Below are 20,277 nucleotides of genomic sequence, written 5' to 3'. Positions count from 1 at the left end.
AAATCTACTAAACTGGTTAAACAATAAAGATAGACTTCCATTACTAGGGAAAGACATACTTCGACCGAGAGCTCCTTCCCCCGAGCGCACTTAAAACTTATCCCTTTAGCACTTGTCCCAAGAAGCTCATCACGCCTGGCGTGACTAAATAGCAGTGTTCTTATACACTGCCGTAAACTGGAGCCGAAGAACACGAACTATTGGACATATGAATACGACCAAAAGTGTTGAATAACGTAACTTCTGGAACCTCTATAAAACCACAGCAAAGAAACAAGTAGAACAATACACTTTCACCAGATTATGCAGGTGTTGCCCATTGCCAATGATGCCACCGTATCTTACACATTCTGCTTAAGTATGTTTGCCACCCTTGCCATTCACTGAGGAGCAGGTGAATGTTTTCCTATAAAGGTGATATAAAGGGTTCCAACAGAAAATAGATGCAGTCCATGGAGGCACCGAATTAGTTGTGCCACAAAAATTTCCAGGCCTAAGATGACGCCCTTTAATATTCAAGGCAGTGTTAATTGGAACATCACAGCAGCAAATACGAAAGTTGATCATAATGATAATCCCCATTGATTTTAACAGTGATGTACCGTCGGTAGGAAACATGGAGAGAGCACAGCCATAATAAATTGAAATTTCTTCTGGCACAGCCGTGCAATGTGTAATTTTCTTCATGCATTTGTTGAACACGAGCGCATATGCGATATACTCGATTTCCGCCCATATCTCTATTTGACAAGAAAAAAAACGCAAAATTCTTGTGATTTGCAGTCTCCAGACTTGCTAGCAAGTGTAGAATACAATGCCTAGAAATGTGATCTACAACTAAATTTATTTTTCTATGTGCTACGAGTTTGTAACTAACCTATTTGCTCTAGAAAACTTATGAAGCTGCCCTAGTGAAAACTATTTTTTATGCGTAAGCGAGAGCTTCATGTTGTCATGTTAAATTGCACGACAGGTGAAACCGCTAATATTCTCCGGAACCGAATCGTTTTGCTGTGAAAGTGAACTTTAACTTGACGGTTTTATTTAGTTTAAAAGGACAGAAGCATTTATGCACTTGTTCCAAAAATAAACACGCGAGCAAAAGTTGCAAGGCGTGGATACTTACTTTCATATTCATATTTGCAACTGCTGCCTTGGCCTTTTTTGTATAGTGCCCTTCAGTGAGCATTTGCGTACAATCACTGTCTTCTGCTTGATAGCGGAGTTCTCCTGCAAAAAGGCGACACATCACCAAACAAATCCTCAGTTGTGCGTCACTGCCCACCTTCAAGGATCGCAAAGTGGCTTGCCTATTGTTCAGCAGATAAATAGGAAGCGGGTAAGAGTGCCATGTGCGATGGCTGCTTTCTGACGGGGTCACGATGTAAAGCAATAAGTCTTTGTCACCTGTTAATGAGCTGTTAAAGGTCGTAGCAAAGTTACCGAGGCAGAAGAGACAAAAAATTTTAACGACGATTACGATAGTACGTAATGTAAATTTCTCGAGCAGCTCTTTAGGTGTTTTGAATTCCTGATATATTATGATAACGATTTTGACTCTGACCGACAGTTTTCTCTCGGTGGCGGGGTTTGGCCTTTGCTCAGGCAGCTCGTTTAGCAGCCGCCGCTGACAAAGCAATTCTACCGGTTGTGTTGCTTATTGTTCAGAAAGACAACCTGGACACGACACCGCTTGGCTCGCGTGGAGAGAATTTTCTAGCGGCGGCGGCGCAAGGGCAGTAGAGCATATGAAATGGGCCCGACGCCAACGTTTGGGCTTTGTTTCCATATAAGGTGTCAATCGACGCGCTCGCCGCGTGCCTCGTCTCCGCCGTAAAGCATGTCTCGTGCGGCCCTCCACTTTCCTTCTCAGCTTGCCGACGTACGCTCGCGATCCGTTTTCCTCCTCATGCTACCGTTGCACCTACCACTTCCCCTTTTCTCCTCGCACTCTCTTCGCTCTCGAACTCTTTCATCTACCGGTGGACTCCACGTTCGCTCTTTCATTCTCCACTGCGCTCGTTCCTTCGGCCACGCTGAGCGACGCCGACGAAACCGACGCTCAACGCAGTACAGGGCGCCTGAGAGCTGCGCTATCGATTAACATTTTGCGTCCAAGAGCGCTGCTGATAAAAACTGCTACCTATACAGGGTGCTTCACTTTACTTGGACTAGAATTAAGAAATATGCAAATGTTAGCTGAACGGGATCAAGGTAATGTTGTTTGCCGTCGCTTGGAGGCATTCACATTAATTTTTGAATCAGCCTAATTAAATAATTAGTCTTAACTATTTAATCAAATTGCGAATTTTCGTAATTGGATGAAAAGTGTGAATTAGCAAATTGTAGAGCAGCATGAGAAACTTCTGAAAGTCATTTATGTTACTCAATACGTACTACAGAAATTTTTTTGCGAGTGTGAACGAACTCCGCGAATACACGCGAAGTGCCTCGAGTGCAAAGTGCATCTTTCCCCACTTGCGGCAAGTTCTTTTATGATCCACTTTAATTTGTATAAATTTGTTATTTCTTTATTTCAAATAATAAGTAGACCTGATTTCCCCTGTGTTGTCCTTGGTGTCTTTGTTTCTTAGGTTCTTATGATATGAATATTGAAAATCGAGCGCCTCGGAAAACCCCTTTCTTGTCATTCATTACATCATGAGGGTCTCGAATCCGGCAACGTTAATTAATGAATCCGGCAACGTTAAGCCAAGGTTTGTGAGTGGTGGTGCTGACAAACACGGCTAGTAGTAACACATAAATACCCCAGAAAGTTTATGGAAAAACGGCGCCGCGGTAGCTCAATTGCTAGAGCACCGCAAGCGTCACGCGAAGGCGTGGGATCTTCCACCCCACCCCCTCCCCTGCGGCAAGTTCTTTTTTATCCACTTTAATTTGCATCAATTTATCATTTCTTTAATTCAATTATTATGTATACGTAATTTCCCCTGTGTTGTCCATGGTGTACTTGTTTTGTTAGCTTCTAATGATGAGACGCTAAGGTCGTCACTAATGATGATCTTTCTTACCACTCATTACGGACAACGCCGGCTTTTCTAGCTAATGTGTCATATAATGTTATTGCATTAAGGTTGCCGACTCATCACAGCACTGGACCTCCCATAGTGAACGGTATTTCAACATTTTGCCATTTTTTGGGAGGAGGAAATAAAGAAACATTCGCAGAACTGTTAGTGTTCATTACAGGCCAAGAGCACGGAAAAGCAGGTAACACTAAAGCGCAAGTTTGGCATCATGATCAGTCGACGATGGCAAAACTTTATCTGCAGTTCAATCGCGTCTGTTATCAATACATGATTTGTCTATGGTTCCAGTGCGCCTTACAAAACGTGCCGTACTATTCTCGTTGCGGACGCAATCAGATTACAGACGATTCGTAGAGAACGTGGTCAACAGATAGAATCAATGATAACATAGGAGTTGAAAGATTTTGGGTGCGAGGTGGTTGATACGGGTCATTGATTTTACATAGCAGCAAAAAAATAAAAAAAAGAACACCGACATGGAAGAGCACAACAGGACCAGGGCGTGTCGGCGCATGTAAGCGCGTGTGAATATTTTAGCGGAAGCTGACAAATTGTTTCGAGTAACCGGGTTTCACCTGTTTTATACGGCAGTTTTTGCATGAAATTTACGAACTTTCTTGATTAATATGTGCATCCACCGCTAAGAATTCATCAGTTTCACAGCTTTTTTATAATGTAAACAGTGTCACATATCCAAGCTCATTACAACAAGAATATTGTTCTTGTTCATAGATAACTAGCATGGAACAAATTACATAACTCGTAACACTGTAATTTTCATAATTTCCATAAAGAAAGAAGTGGTGTCCTTGATAAGGAGCGCTAGTTGAACGCCTGCTGGAATTGATCGCTCCATACTCGAAGTCACTCACCATGCATCCACTATACCTAAGCTAAGCTGCTGACTTTCTTTTTGTATTTTTATTTTGGGAAGCACAATTTGCGCCTCCAAGCGTTTCTGTCCTGGAATTTCCGGTAGTTTAAACACCCGACAGCACTCCTCCCACCGTCGTAGCACTTTAATAATTTCAACATAATTTCCCTCCAAAACACATCCAGGGAATTCCGGTGACTACGCACTTGAATAGACGGGTGTGCAAGGAGCGTCGTAGACATGAATATGTTGCTGTTCAAAGGGTATCACAGTATGTCAGCTAGGAAACAAAAGTGGAAGGGAAGCGCCCAATGTGGAGTAGGATTATTCTTTAAAAGGTCTTGACCGTATCAACAATTTAGCGTATGAGATGAAGTTTTCATACAGGCTGTAGCGTTGGTTTGCCAAAATATTTCCTGGCGCAATCATTAGCAAATGGCTTCCAACGACACTTCTTTAAGACAATTTGTATAGAAAGCATGTGTCTAGTAAAAACAATACGCTGGAAATTTACGCCGTAAAACTTCTGTACTTACGTTCCGTGAGCGACGTCTTGGCTAACACAATGGTGGCTCCAGCAAGGACACAGCCATACATGGCTAAGAGATTTTCTACTCCGTTGTCCATGTGAATGCATACCCGGTCCCCTGGAAGCATGCCATGCTGCCGGAAACCCACAGCGTAGCGTTCCATGCCAGACAACACCTGAGCACGTGTGAGGCTCACGCCATCACCAACCTGCAGATATTTGGAAAAAGGAAAGCTGACGCGTTGTTTCATGCTGCGACATTGTTCGGACATTCGTGCAGGCCTTTTTTAGGAACACATCATTTATTGACGTTACATTCACGCAAGATTTAGTAGGGCTCCTTATAAAGTGTTGCAGAAATTGATGCTGTCTCGACTAGTCATCTGACGCAAACACCTGCTACAAAGAGAGAGAGAGACCGAGACAGGAAACAAGGAAGGAAAGGAAGGAAAGACAGGCAATTAAACCAGATGATTGTTCCGCTTGCTACCCTACATTAGGGGCAGTGGAAACGGTGAAGTGAAACGTGAGCAAGGGAATACTGCGAACACGCGGGAGTACACACAGGATTACAAATAGTGACCCAGTTCGGCGCACTCAGAGAAAAGCACCAGTGCACGGGCAGCGTTTTCTGCCAGGGACGGATGTAGCCGCGTTCCGACAACCATTCAATCAGAAAATGGTGCCGGTGCACATCCAGTCCCATGTTGTATGGAGAAAGAAGCGTTGCGTGTCCTAGTGAGAGGGCAGATACACTACAGGGTGCGCACAGATTTTTCTCGCGCCCACTGGAGGCGCACGTCAGTTTATCGGCCATTCAAATACGGCAGGACTGCTGTGTTGTCAGTTTAGTGGTTATTTTCGCGAGTTATAGCGACATTTATGTCGCTCTACCGGTATATCTTTCTGCTGAGAAACCAGCGATATTTGTTGATCGACATGTAATCAGATTTTCATGGCTCATTAGCTACATTTACATTTTAATGTTGCTTCAGAAAGGGCTGTCTACAAGGCACTTGATATTGAAAAGGTACAGAAGGATGGCTGCAGTTTACTATAAATGATTATAATACGTGGTTCCAGCGCTACTGTGGATGAAGACAAAACACAAGCTTCACAAGATTGGCACTGTATCTCAGCTGGCTTTACAAGATCAATGCTCACATCCGTGAAAGGCGGGCTCACACCAAAACTTGAGAATGCCTGACTGATCGTTTAAATTGCCCATGAGGCGCGGTTACGGTGCGTGGGCTCTTTAACCTTGGCAACGAAACGGTTGTGTGCCGCGATGGAAAGAGGCATCACGGTGTCTTCACAAAATGCCTGTATTTTGGATTACAATACCTGTTAGAATGGGCTTCGAGGCGGTGAGTGGTGCGGTTTCACTTACAGAACAAATTTTTATATTATACAGAATTTTAAGAAGTTAGCTGTGGCAGCCAGTATAATTAAAGTACTTGAGCTGCATTACTCGACGAGGTGGACATTAGTATTGAAACCAACCGACATGCATACTCGGTTAATATGAAAAAAATAACTAATAACTTTGCGGCAGATCTTGTAATGTACGAAATGTAAGCAGTGAGTCTGCAAGGCATATTCACTTGACACGAAATTTGAAAACGGTACAAGTTCCGCCATGTCCACCATCTGATTTGCCATAGAATGGGACCGTTGTTCCGCTTAACATTAAACATAACGTAGTTTTATGCATTGAAGCAGATATATACCTGGGACAGTTATGCATATCGTCTCACAATTTGGGAGTCAATTTGACGAAACAGGTGTCATCCTAAGAATTCGTGCCATGAGAATACCCCTTGTGATCTCGCGGGCTACAATTCCTAAATTGCAATATGTGCCGCAAATGATATCATTGTTGGGATGATTACCGAATTTCGCTTAATTTCGATGTGTATACATTTTCATTTCTCCTGCAAGTATTGTTCGTCTTTTTGAATAATAAAACTAGAGATCTGGAGTTATGCTATCTGCCACAGGCCATTTTGCAAAACTCTGCGTTGTGTAAACAAAAAAAATAATAACTGCCTATATTTAGCCACTAGTCGTGGACATTCGCAAGCGTAGCAGTATACTAAGTTACCGGAGCGTATTTTATAAATTCCATAGGCAGAATATTTTCTCGTACTTAAGTAGGTAATTGTATATCATTTATCCAAGGGCGTACATAACGGAGCCGTTCTCCTTGCTTACGCTAAGCAAAATCAAATTCGAACACATCGCATTCTTTCGTTTCTGTATTTCTCTCAAAAATTAAGCCATGCACATAAAACTGTGTCTCGCAATAAGGCGTAACCGGGAGTGGCTCATTAAATCAGCGATAGTTCATTAAATCATTTCTAATAATCTTATAATTGCGGCCATTCCACACCTAATACAATCAGTGAGGGTGAATCCTTTTGAGCGACTGGCACTTTGGCTAGACCAAGGTCAATCTAGTTTCACGCGTTTTGTGTGGTGTCTATAGATGGCTTTGTGCTGATCGCCTGGCCTCGAGCTGGCGATGTTTCTTTCAATTGTCTGCCTTATCTTATACAATGAGCTATTGATGGTAGGTTACTCGCGTTCCTTGGTTGTTACGGGCAAGCAAGAATCAGGATTCAATTCCGGAGAGAGAGCCTGAGACGCGGCTACCATATCCACGGGGGGCAGAAGGTGGTGAAATTATTCACTCCTGGTACTGGGATGTAGGCGACGAAAAATAACAATACGGGACTCTTTTAAGGCCCCATAACTTGATTGAGTACAATTAAAGTTGTTATAATGAGAATCTATTGGAGGGCAGCTCTGTTACTCACAGCCGCGGTAATTCAGCTCCACTAGCGCAAGCTAAAGCTGCTGCGGCTAAAAAACTAGTTCTTTGATTCTCAGTTGTGGACGAGCAGTAGATCTACCAGATGCGACAGCTATTACTGAACATCGGGCTGGTCGTTTCGTCAAGCCCATTAGGGTGCGCCTAGAGATGGTCGAAGCTTTCACGCTGTAGAAATGAGTGGTCAACGCAGGAGAGTAGCCCTAGTATACGCGCGCGGAATAATAGAAGACCTCGTTTATGTTCGGTTTCTTCCTGAAATACTGGATAATAATTAGGAGGCCAGACAGGTGCATACGTATGGCGGCGCTAGAGGAGACATTCTTAAACCGTCACAAGACGAACTACAGCGAAAGTTCGCCAAGAGTGCTTGCTTCGTTCAAGAACGAAACTCAGAGCCTGGAAGGCGATAAGATATATTCCTATTTCTGAACATCACCGAAGCCAACCAGTGATCCGCCGGGGTTACTAAAGTGACTCGGCGAGCAGCTTCCGGGAAACCAAGTTATTTGTGTTCCCGGTGTAGCATGGTTGGAAACCTGAAACACAAGTAATAGTGGTGAAGGGCTAATTTTGAGTGTTGTCTGTGATTTTATTTTTTTTTTAATCGCTGAACAACTCCCGTTCCACGCAGTCGTAGAAAGCGGGACGCTTAGCCGGTGGGTGGCGGGGGGAGAGGGCGCACTTGCCACCATGCGCAGGTTCAGAGAGGATTCCCAGATTTGATGACAACCCCGTGTGCGGAGCCCCCAGCGTACGTCAGGCGGCAAACACATAAAATGCTTCTTCTTAGCTGTTACTCATCTTTTTCTCTGGAGAGACAGGGAATGTTTAATGATCATTAAGTAGAACCCACCGGTGCGTCAGAAAACTCTCCGCAAGGAAAGCTGGCACGGATGTCGGACTCGGCTCTTAACGCCAACGGGCAGAGCTGAATATCTCCGCTTCTTGTTTAAAAAACCATAACATCCACCAACTTAGGATGAACGTCAATGGTAATGCGTTCAGCAATAACTAGGCATAGTGTCACGACGTATCACCACCGTCAAAACAAATCATGTATGAGGAGTGCACATCAGCCTGTACTCCTGTTTCGCTATTCCGTAAAAACATTCGCCGCCATCTAACGCCTCCCCCGCGAAGCGTATGGGTGGCCTCCGAAATGTATGGCACGTTGATGCATGCGAAAGCTTTGAAACACTCATGCGGCCACCGCGTTCCTCGCCCGCGCTCCTTTTTGCATACGTGCGTTATGTAGTGTAACTGAGGAGAAGTCTGTGCATAACCTCTGACAGGATAAGCGTGGCGCACCAGTGCCTACGAACGCTGAGAGTGGTTCCCTCGCTTGCCGCACACACAGTAGCACATGCGCACTCAGGTAAGTTGGCGAGAGGTTCGTTAAAGAGCGCCAAATATGTACTATATTCATGTCTCCGCTCGCTAAAATGTTGACGTGAAAGATGTTCACTGAAAAGCGGTGCTCATTCAATGCATTTATGGCGCAGCCATATAAGGCATTGCGTTGCTGTGCATGAGGAACCCGCATGGCGTGCATGTATTTCATTTAGCTCCGGAGAAAATCAAGGAATGTATTTCATAATTGCTGCGTGGTGCAATCTCAATAACGCTTACCTAGTTACCCATTTTGACATCAGAGACGTTCATGGAAGAGAGGCACGCACATGCTGCCACATACCCAGTGACCCAAGTTGGCATCAAAGGGATTCACGGAAGACAACAACCGACAAAGTAGCGGATAACGCTCCAAGTCAGCGTCAAAGATTTTCAATGGAATTGGTACCTGCCCAACCCCATATCTACTGTGACACATGTCAACGTGCAAGACGTTCGTTGAAGAGCGGCGCGTATGTACATATTGCCACAAACTCAGGGACTCATGTTGGTCCGATTGTTCGCTTATAACCGTTCTCTCTGAGCAGAGCAGCCCGATGCCTTACCCAATCGATCACGGACTACCAAGTGACACAGGTAGTAGAAAACTGGTTAGATACAACCATTCACAGCCCTCTAAAAGTGCAGGAAGTACCCACGGAAAGCTAACGCATAAAAAATTCCGCGAAAGCATTCTCACAATGGTTGTCGATGGGAATGCGTCTAACATGGAATCAATATTTCGACACCGCTTTTTATACCGTCATGTTACGTACAGCATGTTATGTACGAGGCCTTCACTGCGGCAGGATTCTTCGTTCGCGCTTTTGAAGAGCACTAGGCACCACCTAGTGTTGGCGCGAAGCCTGGGCGTGGCCTCCCAAATACACGGCGCGCAGACATGTGCCAACCTTGAGAAACACGTCGGGCGGTAACCGGCCTGATCTGTCATGCTACTTTCTGGACACACTGCGCCACTAATGGCGCCATATCATGTGCCGTTCAACGCACGTGCAATACTAGAGAAATGAATGAAAGAATCAAGACGTGGTGAATATCTGAAGGAGTTACTTGTTCTTCGCAAGGAAAAAGCATACGTACGTTCGTGAATTCGCCATCGACCATCATGGCTGCCTTCCCATTTTCAAAATCCATAAAACCTACCCGGATCTCCACCATGGTAGCCAGTATATGTTACTGACACTTTTAAGGGGCTGAGATACTGGCACTAAAGAGAACAAAGCGTTGTTGTGCAGTTTCCGGTGCAGCAACTAACTGTGAAGATAGCTGAGTATATTGGTTTGGACTAAGATGTATGAAGCAATGTTACTTTGCAGGCATTCAGTGGAAGTATTACTGAGGTGTACCCCTCTCTCAATACAGCAACCGCAACCCTCACTTGTCAGCGGAAATGGCAGAAGCATTTGGGAGCAGCGGTAGTTGTTCATATTTAGCCCAACTAAAGCTCGGAATGTGTTACTATAAGAGCTTGACTTAGGCATGTCCTTAAAGTGCTACACTGGTCGCAGCTGAGGTTGCGAGGTTTCTATCGCGTGCATGTTAGTTTTTTCTGCAGCTCTTGTATTGAAGCCATCTGGCGTGTTAACCTTTTTTCTTTGTTTTTTTTTTGTCTTTAGAGTGGAGGTCTCGGTACGGTTCACTTCTTTGTTTAGCAACTTGTCTGCCGGCTATTCTTCTATGTGGTGTGAGTAGTGTATCCTTACGCGAAATCTTACTCTTTCCCATATCCAACGTTCTTCGAGAAATAGTAGTTTCGTCATCTGCTTCTTGAAGGTGGCTGCTGAAAGTTTTTACTTTCCTCTTCTACTTTTCTTTTACTTACTTTCTTCACAGCACCCCGCATAGAAATTCCTGCTCAACTTGAAGACACATTTTCGCTCATTCTCCTTAATTGCGTACCTTACATAGAGTGCCAATACCTAGATGTATTTAAGCGTGTCCAGCAATTTATCATTACTGCGGGTTTCAAAAATGTTCCATCAAATTACATTCGACCTCCCTTCCTGCGAAAACTAAGTTGCAGAAACGGGATCATTTCGTGCCGTGATAGATAAACTTTTTGGGCTGCCTGACTAAACAATTGATAACTGTTTTTTGTATATTCTAGGCATGCCGTGTACGTCATGGACGTTCTCCAAAGACCACTAAAGAGGTCTGGATATCACGCCAAACACAATTTGTTCGCGTTGTTTCGAAAATTTCAAAACCATGCGGTTTGTTAATACTTGTCTTGCCTAGCCTTTGGTGCAGCGAATCAGGCATGCTGGATCAACGCGAATTATTCGGTCGTTGTTTTAGAAATGTGCTGCTAACGCTCGTAGTGTGTATGCCGCTCAAGGATCTCCGCCCCACTGGATACCTGTACAGGGCGCTTCCAATTTCTTACCTGATTTCTGGGTGCGTATTTTCGGATTCACATTCGATTTCTGCAGAGCTTTGCTATTCATAAGGTGCTTTACTCTAGTGCAATCAAGAAAGAAACAAATGTTAGACCTCGATTGCGATACGAAATTATCAGCCAGCTGTACGAAGTAAAGATAGTGGTTTTATTGGCCTTGTAAACTTAACAAGCATGTTGTCAGCGCGCATAGGCAAACATAAACACATCCCACTCAATGACAGCAGACACTCTCTGTGCAAACGCTAGCTCCTCAGCTAGCACGGCAGCACCAGAGAGAAAAGTGACCTTCGTGCGGTCTCTCGGTTCAACCCGAAGTGAGCGGCGAGAACACACCACGCACGAAGGTCTGAGCCCACTGCAGTACGCTTTCAAGGTCGGCCGTGCCGCCGCACAAAGTACGCATTACTGGTGGACTAGAAGCCGGTTGCCGGCGGCGTAACAGCCTCCCAACTGTCTCCTGAACAGCCTCCTCGCGTTCCTTTCTTTCGCGCGCGGATTAAGCCCCGATCATAAGCTCCCCTTGCGCACGTTCGGGAGCTACGCAGTCTTTGCTGCAGCATCACGCCGCCCCCTCTTACTCGCTGCCTCCGATCGCCCTCCCCCCGGCCTTTCGTGCGAAGGAGGATGGCGCGTTTGATTTTCGCTTTCCTCTTTTGCGTGCGCCAGATGGAGCTGCGATCGCCGGCTACCCTCGCGTGCTTTATAGTCGTACATAGAGCGTGCTGCGCGCGGCGGCGCTGTTTCGCTCTTGGACTTCATATGGAACATAACGGTGACGGCGACAGCAAAATGCACTTGTTGTGTCAATATTAATGGTATCGCAATAAAAAATCATTGGTTACCTCATGGGCAGAGCATCTGGCTGCTGCTTTGGCGCGCAGAGGTTTGAATTGTGCCACCGCACAAACTTCTATTCTTTTCTATCTTTAATTTTTTTTAAAGAGTGAGATTAAATCTCCGCTGTGAGAACCTTGGCAGTGACCATCCCACCGACCGACCCACGCGGATCCACCGAATGGTATGCAAAGAAAGCTTCCCCTTAACATAGATGACTTCACCGGGTAGGACCAAGCTTTCGTAAACGTCACAGTCTTCCATATCTAGTATATCGAGGTACCTTCGCTGCACGAAAGGTTAGGCGTCATTTGAAGCCGCAGTGCGGGGTCCAACTTACGCAGTCGGAAAATAGAGACACTCGGAGAGTTTAAGTAAACTATACCTTTTTGAAGCCAAGCAAGCGAAATTTCCACGAAGCATTCGTCCTCGCCAAAGGTTTTGGAAACGCCTGGGTCTCTTCGTGGACAGACTGGGCAGAGTTATTGATGACGATGCCGCAGCCAGCCAGAATGATGGGATGGCTAAATTCGAGCCCTGTCGGTTACCATCTGCTCATATCTTATCCGAAGTAAAGCAGTCAAAATGCTGTGGCGAGATACTTGGGAATCATAAAACACGACCAATTCCTGTGTGGCTTCAACAGTAACGCACACATGCGACGCGAATGCCTGTCATTTATGCCACAGTAGACGTCGTTATGTGTGATTCGTTGAGTTTTACGGCGACCAGCTTTGTTAGGACTACAAAAGTGGCTGCTGAGCTCTTAAGCGAGATGAAATTGTCGGTATATAGTCAATCTAAGCGGCATCAATACGTTCGGTGCAGTAATAGCAACGTAAGCTGCTTCAGAGCCAAGAACGGATGATTGGCCGTTCCTTCAATTCCTGGAATAGCTGGGTTGACTTGCGGTAGTCAAAGCTACCACAGGGCAGCGGAGGTTTCGTCGCAGGTGCCTATGTTGTGGGTATGCCCTGCTTATAAACATAAATTGCTAGTAAAAATGTCAACTGATGGTTCTCTGGTGGTGGAGAAGGTAAGTGATGATGGGGAATCTTAGATGCTGAATGAGCTCCATAAGGTAGTCAGCAGCTACGTGCATCTAATTAATTTGGTCTTTCATGGTGGCAATTGTTGCTGGTGCTGTTTTGCATAGAGGTAGCCTAATGCGTGCTCCTAGTATACTTTCTATAGCGCGAATGATCGCCTTAGAAATGCTTGGCAAGACTGGAAGACTGTAAGCAGGAGTCCCAGGAAGAGCGTCCTGTACAACCACAGTGAAGAATGCACAGGTGCAACCAAAGTTTTCTTGTAGAACAATTCGAATACCTTAGTAATGGCAGATAACTCCTTCCATATATAAACGCAGTTGGAGCTCCACGAAAGGCTCGGGGTGCCACGATGACACCCATTAGAGCATGCGTGTTAACATAGGGCACAGGTTGGCTCTTGATCGAAATGGTATGCAAACATTATGTTCGCGCAAACGCACGGAACGCGCACATTTCGTTTCCCACATTTTGGCCTTGTCGTCAGAAATAAGTCTCCTTTAGTGTGGCCGCCTGCTGAAGCCTGGCCCGCAACTAATGGCGAGTCAACGCGGACGGAAAAATGCATATTCAGGTATCAACTGCCTGCAGAAAGTACTCAGAAAGCCCCTCAAGGATAAGGTTGAAAAATATGGAGCCGAGTACCCCACTTAGCGGTACACCGCAACAGAGGTAGTGTTCGCGCTTGTACCATGCTTGGTCTAACAGGAAAAGCACCCCTAAGTAAAATATTCCCGTATCCAATTATACATCTGACCAACAAATTACAAAGTTTCTGTAAGTGGAATAGGGCCTTATGAGCGACGTCGTGGTACGTTGTTTCGACATCGAGAAAGAAGTCCCTTGAGCGGCACTTTGGACTTTTGTTGTTTGGCGCAGGCAACGAAGTCAATAACGTTGTCGAGGAATGAGCGAGCTCCCCAACAGCTCGCCATGACCTTAGGGCAGATATTGAGACGCTCTAGCTCACCTTCCAAGAGAGGAAGAATCATTCTTTCCACCATTCTGCCTATGCTGGGAAGATAATTCCAGCGAAGAAATTGTAGATCTCAGAATGGGGATCAAGCGGCTCGATTTCCATTGTCTAAAAACGAGGCAGTTTTGACAGGGCTCATTGCGGTACTAAGGAGTTCATCGCGTGCGCCACGTGCAAGGTGGCGTATAACCGCGTGGGTGACGCGACTTTGTCTTGGTGATGAAGAACGCCAGCAGGTATCCAATGCAGCCTCAAGCTGCTCGTGTGAAAACACCATGTTCATTCCAGAAACATGGGCCTTTGCAAAAACATTCGGAACTGCGCCACTAATGGTGACCATAGCCGCAGCAACGCGTGCGCAGGACTCTTGCGAGACATCAAGTGCCAGTGGTATTGGTAGGGGACACGGCACGAAAAGGCTGCATTTGGTGCGTGTCCCCTTAACAGAGACACTTGATTATCTTCCATATGCACGACAGTCCTTTTTGAGAATGAAGCGACTGACAGAATGGTATCCATCGCCACTTGTCCCATTTATGGCAGTAAATACCATTATATGTCATAAAAAATACATTAATCTTCTTTCCTGAAGCTTAAGTGATATAATTTGGCAATCACTCAATACTGGCATACATTTTAACATTGAATAAAAAAACGGTGGCAGAAAGGTCAATGTTGGCTCTTCTTCCTGGTTTAAAATGTTGAGCAACTTCGTCAAATTGACAAAACAGAAATTAAGAGTGCTCGTTTCTACAGATTTGTGGTGGTAAAGGAGCTAATCGCGTTAAATAAATAAATAAAAACAGTGGCACTTTACCTGCCAGAACCAGGGTCCGAGTGTCACCTAGGCCTTAGTGGGGAACTGCGAAATTATTTTGATCACCTCGTGATCATTAACGCGCACCCACTGCAAAGAGCACGCGCGTTTTTGCAGTCCACGCACATCTACATGATTCCCCCACTGCCGGGTTAAAACTCCCGACTTCACTAATGACTGCATCTATACTAAAGGCAATGTAAGTTGTTGCAATCCACTGTGACGCAAATAGGTATACGTTGGATAGACTGGACGTTGTCTAACCGTACTCATGCTCGGGCGTTACATTGCGCCATAGCGCACTCGAGCGTTGCACTTCTTTATGTATTGCTCGAAAGGTTCTTGAGTTCGCGTACTGGAGCCCCATTTTTAGTTCTTTTGAATAAAGTTCTATTTACACGCTACTAAAACAGGGAAAGCAGGAATTTAACTGAAAAATTTTCTGTTAATAAAATTGGCGTCGTATGTGCGGAAACGTAATGATATAATACGTAGTAGGTCTACTCAACACAGTCATGTCAACTAGTAGAAATAAACCACCCGATCTGGGTGATATTTACGTTTGGTGACCGATTTCAGCGCTGCTGTACTTTACCTGCGTCAGTTTTATCCTTAAAATCAGCGAAACAGCTAGGACGCCACAAAGCCCTCTACTCCTGTAAAAAAAAGTAATAAAGAAGGCACTGAAACGGCTGTAGTCAGCAAGTTTAGCAGGGAGCTTTATAGCTCGCAGTTGACTACGATTTCCTATTTTCAAAGACAATTAAAAGAGAATGATTATTTTATGCGGTAAATAATGATGTGAGTGAGGTTTCTGAGTGAGTGAGTGAGTCTAAGATTTTACAAAGGAATATACATTTTATGAACTCTAGAATCACAGTTCCAATTACAGAGGTCGACTTCTTTTATCAATATTGACGAAACCGCAAAGATAAAAAAATAGGAGCACGAAGTTAACAAATCTCTAACTCCACACCAAAACAGTTTACGCAGTTCTGGGAAGGATATCTTATAAAGTATCACAAGCGGAATAATGGGATATATCAGGTAACTGCTGACATTAAACTGCTATATTATTTGCAAGTCCGACTCATCAATTAGCGACTAACCTCAGAGCCGCGTGTAATATGCATTCTTTTTCACGAAAATGACGTAGCATGTAATAATCCTTCATAGCGATGGCACACAGTGTGTCCTCAAAGAAGTACATGAGAACAGGCACTAAAAACAGTGATATGGTCGCTTCCGTGACAGGTCCTCAAGTTATGGTGCCGTGAAACGGCGAAACTAGGGCAGCGTTGGACTTCTTCCCAACATCCCTGGTGAAGCTTTTAAACCAAGTACTCTTGTCATAGAATAACACAATGTACTGCAGTATTTAAATAAATATATCTGCACATTTTTCATACCGTCGATAGTGCTCCAATGCACCTTCACGGAAGACTAAGGAAGCTTCGGTTACGTGGCCAAACATCCGGCCAGATATTCTGATCAAGCCACACAGCAGCATGCTCTAATACACCAAAACATGGCGCACCAGTCATACCACATGTCATACCCATACGACACACATGTCGGTTGCGTAGATAATAGCACTTTTTTGCCTTCTCCTTCGGGAGGTGGGGTCAGGGGGTAAGATAGGAAGAGTGCTTGCACATTTATCAGACTCAGTATTTTCGCAATGAGGTCAGACATTATGGCGCCCACTCAACTAAGAGATCATTGCAAGCGATGCCAGTGCAGCCATTTATCTACAAGCATACGTTTTCTAGGCCAAGGCAAAATAGAGATATGCAGACTGATGCTTGAGGGTCATATATGTCGTCGGGTTTCTGCATCACCTTTCCTGTGATAAGCTGACCGGCTGAGGTTATATTCGACGCATTCACTCAGTAGGCGGCCGTGTCGCCACAATACAGAAGACGATGTAAATATAAGAAAACAAATTAAATTACAAGAAATCACGCCCACTCAACAAGCTTGCCTTCCTGCCCTGCTGCATTATCTTATCATCAGCCATTTTTCCTTTTCCACTATCAACACTCAACGTCGCAGTTCATTGCACGGTGTCTTGATTTCCCTGACTATTTATTCTTAGTTCATATGGTTTACGAATTCGCACGCTTTTTTTATATTCTATATTACGATTGGCATACTGAGCAGCAAAGCCCCTGTTTATATTGCGTTCAAGTAAAAGAAATTCAGTGCTTACCAGAGCAATCTTGTCGGGATCCACAAGCAGCCTTTGTCTTGCGAGAGTGTAGAAAGAGCACAGCGGAATTTCGATGTTTGGATAGGGCGAGTAGATGACGTTATCTTCAATGCGAGCCTTCATCTTCAGAGTTGTACACGATGATATCACACTAAGGAATAAAAAATAGCGCATGTCACTACCTACTTTTTGAAGCAAATAATAAATATATGAAATTTATTATTTCACAAAAAGTTTGCAGAACAGGGTATACAGAAGCACGCGTAACTATAGACTGCATTTTTTTTTCGCATACACTGAAGCGTCCATGTATAGCAGAGGGGAGTGGATTAGATAGCGTGTTAGTGAGAAACAAAATAAAATAGGAAACAAGTTACATTATCGAAACATAGCACCAAATCATCAAATAGAAAACAAATATCGAGCAAACTGTACACATTGCAGTACGTACCAAAAAAATTGGAGGAAAAAGGGGGAGGGTAGGGATAAATCAGTCTAATGTGGTTCCAATCGTTCGGGGCGTGTGGTATGGAGGCTTGAGAAAACGTGTTTGTGCCACAGCAAGTGCGTTTAACATTCTGCTGATGATAAGTCCGAGACGAGCGATATGTCGGAGGCAGAAAAAGTTCGGTACGCAGTGATGAATGGTGGTAGACAATGTGAAAAAGGCAAAGGGGGCAAAGCTAATGCGCCGCGATAGGTTCGGCAGCGATGGACTGCATTTCATTGTTTTTATGCTTGATTCGTGCTGGAAATTACATAGAATGAAACTAAAGGCGTTATTTTGTGAAATGATCCAAGAGCCCTAAAGAGAGCTGAGTGCGTCTAGCTTATAATTGGCACCTTCTGCACCTAATGAACATGCAAATTACATTCACAGTAATAGTGACCAGCGAGTTACAAAAATACATATAAATTAGATACAAGTACGATAAGAAACTAGAACATAGATACGCATCAGTATGGTAAATAATAACTGTACTGTAATGGAAAGTTCAGTATACAGAGAAAAAATCATTTAAACAAACATGTCTAGTGCAGTAGGACAACAGATAACAGAAAACGAACTGAACAACACACTGTGGCGTATATGAATCACGTGACAAAATATATGTAGAACTTCTCAGTTATACTGTGATTTTGTGGGGTATATCTAAAAATGGGAATGACATTCCTTAATAATACAGCCGCGACATAGTCTGTTTGTCGCAATGAATACAAACTTTTGGTGAGATGAATTTATTATTTCCTGCGATTCGTGTTCCGTTTGGGTCAATTAAAATTTATTCAGGAAGCAACGGCAGATAGATTTGATTGTTTAAGAGATTTAAAGCGAAAGTGGCTAGGCTATATTTAACAAAGGCCACTGCATCCAGAATGTAATGTTCTTGTAGGTACTTCTTATCATGTTGATATGCGGGCTTGACGGTATTATTCTGATTGCCTGGTTCGGGACGATTTGTAGAGGTTTTAGCTTAGAAGTGTACATGTTATCATTTTGATATCATGTAGTAACAATTGAGTAAATGGAAGAACGAAAAGTAGAGTGAACCAAATTCATGTCGAAAAAGAACGGTTCCGCCCTAATCAGAATAAATATAAAATTATATAATCAGTGCTTTATATTATTCATACAGCGTTGGAATTCCAAGTCGCAGTTTACAATTCATAAATTAATATGTCACTTATTTACTTGCTGAGAAAAATGGTCCCAAAGGTAACGAGCGGAATACACAGTGATGGTTTTCGTTGCGAAAAAAAGAAGAAATTTGCTGTCAGGGGGATCAATAGTAAGTATACTAATTTTGCATAGCTTAACCAGATACAAAATTCGTTAGTCAGCCTGGTTACCAGCATTGAGATACCTTTACCAGCATTAAATAATGTTGTTGTGTCATGAGCGTACAGTAGCCAGCTTGAAAGTGGAAGACAGCTGGGTAGGTTGTTATTGTAAATTGAAAGCAGTATTAGGTTTAAGGTGGATCATTAGGCACACCAAAATTACTATTTTTGATTCAGAACAGCCATCTGAAATAGCGATATCATGATACCTGTCTTGTAGATAATTGAGTAATAGTAGTAGATGAGGAGATTTCATATACCTTTCGTATCCAGTTTATCGTTAAGAATTCACTGGTCAATGCTGTCGAAACGCTTTAAAAAAGGTCAACAATTATGTATGCAGCAAACTGACCACCATCCATCGCTTTCTTTAACTGGTCGGTAAGGGATGCGAGTGCTAGATCCGTTGAGTAGCCGAAACATAGCCAACATACATGACAACATAGCCGAAAAAAATTAATTTTTTCGGCTATGTTGTCAACCGCTTTTCAATTAATACCTTGAGAACCTTACTGCAGATAGGTAGAACGCAGATTGGCGTTTGTTGGCTAATAGCGAACGATAACCTTTCTTGCAAACTGGTGTAATCTTATAACGCTTAAGTTCGCGTGTAAATGTGTCTGTATTGGACGTTAGGCACATAATCTTGAAATAACAAATAATATTGGTCAAGAAATTTTTTTTTCACAACAGCTATAATGCCTTCTACCCTAGCAGAAGTCATCTGTCGACAACTAATTATTGACACAACCTCATCCCCATTGGTTGAAAATCAGACATGATTGCAGAAGACCCTTTAACGGATACAAGTGCTGTCAACCTACTACCGGTGTGCTTCGAAAAAAATTATGCCCAATGCATCGACAGTGATCAACAGGTTAGAATAATTTAGACCATTGTGAGTAAGTTCTGTTTGTTCTGAGCGCCATTTTTTTATCAGAAGTCAATTCATAATCATGCATTTCGTTTTGGTGTCAGGACCGCAATCAAGTATAACTTGTTCATAATAATTGGTTCCAGCTTTCTTAGGCCCAGTAGAAAGGGAGTTGCACAACTTTTGTACCGCGTACGTAGTTTTAGATTTAAGTGTGGCTTTTTGTTGTTTTCCAAAGGTTTTCTTGTACTCCCATCGCTTTCAATAGCGTTACCACGATACATTTGTTCTGAAATTTTTCATTATAATTGGAACAGATAACTTTTATCGGAGGCCCAAAGCCTAGTCAGAAAACCTTTTTGAAGTTTTCTAGAAAGAAAAAATTCTAGTCCTTGAGCTGGCTTGTTCAGTGAGGCAGACGTTGCTTGCATGAGAAATCAAAACACATATTTATTTAATTAACAAAACTCGCTTATTAACTTCTTCATTAAGCACTTTACAGCACAGATTGCAATTTACTAATTGTACCAATGCTTTTGTAATGCGAAACCGCTCTGAGCGTATTTCCAGATT

At 43.6% G+C, this 20,277-nt stretch overlaps 1 protein-coding gene across 1 annotated transcript in view; it reads right to left on the bottom strand.

Annotated features, from left to right (window-relative positions):
* The window catches only part of LOC142578087 (uncharacterized), a 72,818-nt gene that overhangs the window by 40,436 nt on the left and 12,105 nt on the right, over window positions 1-20,277 (bottom strand). Inside the window, exons 2-4 of the mRNA XM_075687505.1 lie at window positions 16,989-17,139; window positions 4,461-4,662; window positions 1,127-1,230 (exon numbers count right to left, since the gene is read on the bottom strand). Coding sequence (XP_075543620.1) covers window positions 1,127-1,230; window positions 4,461-4,662; window positions 16,989-17,111 — 429 coding nt within the window. The 5' untranslated portion in view covers window positions 17,112-17,139. The remainder of the gene's footprint in view (window positions 1-1,126; window positions 1,231-4,460; window positions 4,663-16,988; window positions 17,140-20,277) is intronic.

The sequence above is a fragment of the Dermacentor variabilis genome, chromosome 4 (assembly GCF_050947875.1).
Source record: "Dermacentor variabilis isolate Ectoservices chromosome 4, ASM5094787v1, whole genome shotgun sequence".
Classification (NCBI taxonomy): Eukaryota; Metazoa; Arthropoda; class Arachnida; order Ixodida; family Ixodidae; genus Dermacentor; species Dermacentor variabilis.
The sequence above is the reverse complement of the archived record's forward strand: the minus strand, read 5'-3'. Positions and strand labels throughout refer to the sequence as shown.